The following is a 5,787-nucleotide window of genomic DNA, read 5'->3' on the forward strand; positions in this document are numbered from 1 at the left end:
GGGGGTCGGGATGGGGTGATGGGGAGCGGGGGGGTCCCGGTTCCCCCCCCCCCGCCGTGCGCACCGGGGGGGGGGCAGGGCCCCGTCCGACCCCGGCGTGCTCTGTGCTTCACGGGAGGGCGGGGACCCCAAAACGTCACGGGGGTCCCGGGGATGCTCCCCCCATACGGGAACCCCGGGCCAGGCTGAGCCCGCCCGCGCCGTCCCGGTACCGGCTGTAACGAGGCCGTCCCGGTGCTCACGGACAGGGCAGGGACTGGCAGCGGGTGCGGTGGACCCCCGGGTCCCCTCCTCGTCCGTATGTCCCCGTTGTCCGTCCGTCTGCCCCTGCCTGGTGCGACGGGACGGGCGCCACGGCCCCGGACCGGTACCGGCGGCCGCCCTGAGGGCACCGGCAGCACCGACGGCTGCGGGAACGGCTCCACCGAACCCCTGGCGCTGGGGGCGGTTCCCGAGCATCGCCCTTCGGGCCGCCGTCGGGTCGCAGCAGAGGGGATGGGGGGCAACGGGGCCTCGGGGCAGCGGGTAGGGGGTGCGAGGGGTCCGGAGGTCCCGGAGAATCCCGGGATGTAGCGGGGGAGGCGCGGGCCGTGTTTGGGCCCCGCCGCTGGTGGCACAACCCCGGGCAGGGCCCTCTCGGCCGCGCCCCGGGGCCTCCCCGCGGCCGCTGACCTCAGCCCCGGGAGCCCCGACGGGGCGGTGGCCGGAGGGCGCGGACACGGCCCGGCCCGGCCGGGAACCGGGGCGGGGGGAGGCGGGAGAGCCGTCCTGGATCAGACCCCGGGGCGGCCCTGGGCCCCTGCCGGGCCGGGGGAGGGGGTGCGGGGGGTGCCCGGTGCGAGCCCCCCGCCGCCGCCGTCCCGGGCTTTGTCCGTCCCTGAATTGAACTGATGAGCGGCGGCCCCGGGCCGTGACGGGCGAGCGGGGCTAATCCGGCCCCGCATGACTGGTCCGGGGAAACCGCGGCGGGGGGATTACACCCCCCCGGCCCCCGCCCCAACGGGGGGCTCAGCTCAGCCCCCCCGGCCCGCCCGGCTCCGCACCGGGGACTTCACACCCGCCCGGGGACAGCGGGGACAGAGCCTTGTCCCAACCGAGACCGGGCCACCAGCACCGGCCCTGCGTGACCGTGTCCTGGCCGTGGGCACCCCGGACCGCCCCCCCTGCGTCCGGGCACCCCCTGCCCTTCATTCTTCTATCTCCCTCAGTCCCTCCGTCCCCCCTGTTCATCCGTCCCTCTGACACACCCGGTACCGGCCCAGACCGGGCGCCCCGGGGCAGCGGGAGCCGTGTGGGGCCGTGCCGCGCCCACGGGGGTTGTGCACTCCGTGGGTGTCCACGGGCACGTTCACGAGGGCGCGGGGTGCCACCAGGACAGCCCGGGACAGCCCGGAACAGCCCGGGACAGCCCGGTCCCGAGCGGCGACGGACGCGGCCGTCCTGTCGCGCCGGGCACGGATCGGGACGAGAGGGGGATCCGGGGGCTCCGGACCGGCACCGTCACCACCGCGGCTCCGGTGGTCCTACGTCCCGGGGGGCTGCACGCCCTGTCCCCCGCAAAACCGGTGGTCCCTGAATTCTGCCTCCCCCGTGCGCCCGGGGCTGTCCCGGGAGATCCCGTCACTCCACCTCCCTGTGCACCCCGGGCTGTCCCGGGAGATCCCGGGCTATCCCCCTTCCCCACTCCCTCCGTACGCCCGGAGCCGTCCCGGGCCGTCCCGGGCTATTCGGGAACCGGCTCCTCCTTGCGCCGGGAGCTGTCGCGGGTCGTGCCGGGCTCCCCCCGCCGGTGCCGGTAGAGCGTGTGCGAGGGGCGGCGGGGAGGGCGGGGGACGGCAGCCGGGGGCTCTGGGCACGGGGCCGGGGCGCAGCCACCCGCCGGGCTAATCCGGCCCGTGACGGACAGCCCCGGCGCCGCCGCTCCCGCCGCCCCGTAAGAGGTGCCGCGGCTCCGCCGCTCCCCATTGTTAGGGCGAGGACGCGGGGAGGCCCCGCGCGGCGGGACCGGCCCACGGGGACCCTCCGCGCCGCCCCTATAAGAGGGAAGGGGCTGGAAGATGCTCCCGGGTGCTGAGCGCTGCGCACCCGCCGCGCCGAGCCGAGTCCAACCGGGCCGCCTCTCCGGGGAGCCGCCGGCACCGAGCACCGGGCACCGGCACCGGGTCCCGCGAACGGACTGCAGAGAACCGGTACCGACTGCCGAGCACCGGGTCTCCAGCGGCGGCACCGCGCACGGAGCGCCCGACGCCGCGCTCCAGGGACCGGGCAGGGAGCGCCGGGCACCGCACCCCCGACGCCGCGCCCCGGCCACCGGCTGCACCCCTGCGCCGGTGCCGGCCCGCCCGCCCGGCGCTCCCCGCGTCCCCCCGCGGCCGTCCTGATCTCGGAGCCGCCCCGCGCGTCCGGAAACACGCGTGGATGTAGCGGCCGGGCCGGGGGCTCCGCGGCACCATAAATACCGGGACGGCCGCTCGCCCGCGCACTCTGCCGGGGCTCCCGGGGCCGGAGCCATGCGCGCGGCCGCGCTGGGGCTGGCGCTCCGGGCGCTCTGGGCTCTGGCCCTCTCCTCCCTCTCCAACACGCTGGCGGTGAACAACAGCGGGCGGTGGTGGTGAGTCCGACGGCACCGGCACCGGTACCAGTACCGGGGCAGTGGAGTGGGAGAGCGAGGCTGGCACCGGCGCAGCAGCAGCTGCCCCGTACCCGGGGATGGGGCACATGGAGGGACATAGGGCTGCAATCCCCGGGGTGGGATCCCCGCGGGGGATACCCGGGGAGGAGGATGCTCCAGTAGTATCAAGGAGTCCCCGGGGAGGTTCAGGTGAGGAGGGAGACGCCGGGGACCCCCCGCTGGTGGTCACTGTCCCCACCTGTGCCACAGGGGCATCATCAACGTGGCCTCGTCCACCAACCTGCTGACGGACTCCAAGAACGTGCAGCTGGTGCTGGACCCCAGCCTGCAGCTGCTGAGCCGCAAGCAGCGCAAGCTGATCCGGCAGAACCCCGGCATCCTGCACAGCGTCAGCTCCGGCCTCCAGACAGCCATCAAGGAGTGCAAGTGGCAGTTCCGCAACCGCCGCTGGAACTGTCCCACCTCGCAGGGCCCCAACATCTTCGGCAAAATCGTCAACCGGGGTGAGGCTGCAGGGGCAGCACGGGGGGTCCCCCCAACCCCCTCCGTGCACCCCCGAGCCGGGATGCTCGGCAAAGCGCCCCTGGTTTGCTGTGGGGCATCACCAGCCTGTCGTGGTGGAGGGTTGGGGGTGCTGCTGGGTGCCCCCTCCCCACCCTGGCAGCACCCTGAGGCCCCGCTCCCCCCCGCAGGCTGCCGGGAGACGGCGTTCATCTTTGCCATCACCAGCGCCGGCGTGACGCACTCGGTGGCCCGGTCGTGCTCCGAGGGGTCCATCGAGTCCTGCACCTGTGACTACCGGCGCCGTGGCCCCGGGGGGCCCGACTGGCACTGGGGGGGCTGCAGTGACAACATCGACTTCGGGCGCCTCTTCGGGAGGGAGTTTGTGGACTCCAGTGAGAAGGGCCGAGACCTGCGTTTCCTCATGAACCTGCACAACAACGAGGCCGGGCGCATGGTGAGGGCACCAGGGGCATGGGGAGGGCACCAGGGGCATGGGGAGGGCGTGCCCTGGGGGCTGCAGGCAGCGCTGGTGTGGGCACTGGGATGGGCACGGCCACCAAGCCACCCAGCCTGTCCCCATGTGCCGGTTGGGAACTGTCAGAGGAGAGTCTCCCATTTGGCTCTGGGAGGCTGAGCACGATGTGGCGCTGTGGGGAAATGGGGTGCAGGAGCTCCGTGGTCCCCGGGGTGGGCAGGGGGGTTCCAGGCTGCTCACAGCACCCCAAACCCCCCCTCTTCCCTTCCAGACGGTCTTCTCGGAGATGCGCCAGGAGTGCAAGTGCCATGGCATGTCGGGCTCCTGCACCGTCCGCACCTGCTGGATGCGGCTGCCCACCTTCCGCGCCGTGGGCGACGTCCTGAAGGATCGCTTCGACGGCGCCTCCCGCGTCATCTACGGCAACAAGGGCAGCAACCGGGCATCAAGGGTGGAGCTGCACCACCTGGAGCCCGAGAACCCGGCCCACAAGCCGCCCTCGCCCCACGACCTCGTCTACTTCGAGAAGTCCCCCAATTTCTGCACCTACAGTGGGAAGATGGGCACGGCGGGCACGGCGGGGAGGTTCTGCAACAGCTCCTCGCCGGGGCTGGACGGGTGCGAGCTGCTGTGCTGCGGGCGCGGGTACCGCACGCGCACCCAGCGCGTCACCGAGCGCTGCAACTGCACCTTCCACTGGTGCTGCCACGTCAGCTGCCTCAACTGCACCAACACCCAGGTGCTGCACGAGTGTCTGTGACCCCCCCCACCCGACCCCCCGGGACCGCCCTGCCCAGCCCCGGAGGGGGTCTGTGCCACACACCCCCCATGACTGGTGCCCGGCTGGATTGGAGGCGCCCGTGGGAGGGGGTATGGATGTGCCCTCCCAGGGACCCCCGTCCTGCCACGGGTGGGCTCGGTGCCACGCACCTTCCCGGCCACCCCCCGGCTCCACGGGGTCCCCTTCTCGCTGTAAATAAAATATTTATTGTGGACGGTTTGATGCCGCCGCCCCCTCCCCGCTTCGCTGGCCCCAGGCCCTGGTTTTTGTAATTAAAGAAAATAATAATTAATAATAATTAATAATAATGATGCTTTGTTACAGGTGTCACTGATAGCCTTTAGAGAAGAATAAAGGATATATTTTTATCAGTCCTGACCTGATCTGTGTCTGGGGGGGCTGAGGAAGGGAGGGTACAAGCTTGGGGGGACACACCAATGTCCCCACACTGTGGGGTCTGCTGCCCACGTCCATCTGTCCATCCATCACCTCTCCACCTACTCACCTCCCGATTCCGTGTCCATCAGCCCCTCCAGCCGCTGTCTGTCCATCCTTCTCCTCCTTCCCTCCCGTCTCCGCCATCCCCTCCCCTCAGACCCCCTTCTTTCTCCCGCTGTGCCCGTCTCCAGCCCAGCCATCCCGGCCGGTCCCTCGGCAGGGCTGGGGCGCCCATCACCATGGCACCTGGGCTGCGGCATCTCCGGCGCTGGAATTCGCCGGGGCGGCGGGGTTGGTGCCGCCGAGGCCGGGCGTTGGGAGCGGCCCCGGGAGGTACAAGACGGCAGACAGGGAATGAGCATCGTCCATCACCGCTCCCGGCCGGGGCTGACGGCTCCCCTCGGCTCCGGGGGAGGAGGGGGGCCGGGGAGGGCACTGGGGTTACCGGGGCGGGGGCCAGAGGGGTCGGGGATGGCCACTGGCCCCACACACAGCCCCGCATCCGTGTGTGGGGTCTGGCCACAGCCAGAGAAAGGCTGGGGCAAAGGTGGGGTGTAGTTCTGTGGCTGGCAGGTGTCCTGCTGGCACAGGTATCCCCTTGGGATGGGCATCCCTTCGGGATAGACTTCCCTCCGAGATGGGTGTCCCACTGGGACGGGCATCCCAGCAGAATGAGCATCCCCCTGGGACAGTCATCCCACTGGAATGGGCATCCCACTGGAACGGGCATCCCACCGGGACAGACACCCCCTTGGGATGAGCATCCCACTGGGGTGTGCATCACCCTGGGGTGTGTTTTCCCCTGGGCTAAGCATCCCACAAGGGCTGGGCATAGCCCCAGGATGGGTATCCTTGGGGAGGGCATCGCTCTGGGACAGGTATCCCACCGGGATGGGTTTCCCACCAGGGTGGGTATCCCCTGGGACAGGCACCCCTGGGGTTGGCACAGGGCCCACA

At 71.5% G+C, this 5,787-nt stretch overlaps 1 protein-coding gene across 1 annotated transcript; it reads left to right on the plus strand.

Moving 5' to 3' along the window:
* The first annotated feature begins 2,510 nt into the window (after positions 1-2,510).
* WNT1 (Wnt family member 1) lies at positions 2,511-4,408 on the plus strand. The gene is made up of 4 exons (XM_027668496.1): positions 2,511-2,611; positions 2,882-3,135; positions 3,325-3,590; positions 3,883-4,408. Exons 1-4 carry the CDS (start codon positions 2,511-2,513, stop codon positions 4,369-4,371), a joined length of 1,110 nt encoding a protein of 369 aa, XP_027524297.1. The 3' UTR covers positions 4,372-4,408.
* Positions 4,409-5,787: the final 1,379 nt, after the last annotated feature.

Source organism: Corapipo altera, unplaced genomic scaffold, assembly GCF_003945725.1.
Source record: "Corapipo altera isolate COAL_440 unplaced genomic scaffold, ASM394572v1 290, whole genome shotgun sequence".
In the NCBI taxonomy this organism is placed as follows: domain Eukaryota; kingdom Metazoa; phylum Chordata; class Aves; order Passeriformes; family Pipridae; genus Corapipo; species Corapipo altera.

What these genes read in the sequence shown, in the direction of transcription:
- WNT1 (XM_027668496.1), top strand. Translation starts at nt 2,511, where the DNA reads ATGCGCGCGGCCGCGCTGGGGCTGGCGCTCCGGGCGCTCTGGGCTCTG. An exon ending in AACAACAGCGGGCGGTGGTG is followed by an intron (nt 2,612 to 2,881) that starts GTGAGTCCGACG and finishes CCTGTGCCACAG; the next exon opens with GGGCATCATCAACGTGGCCT. An exon ending in CGGCAAAATCGTCAACCGGG is followed by an intron (nt 3,136 to 3,324) that starts GTGAGGCTGCAG and finishes TCCCCCCCGCAG; the next exon opens with GCTGCCGGGAGACGGCGTTC.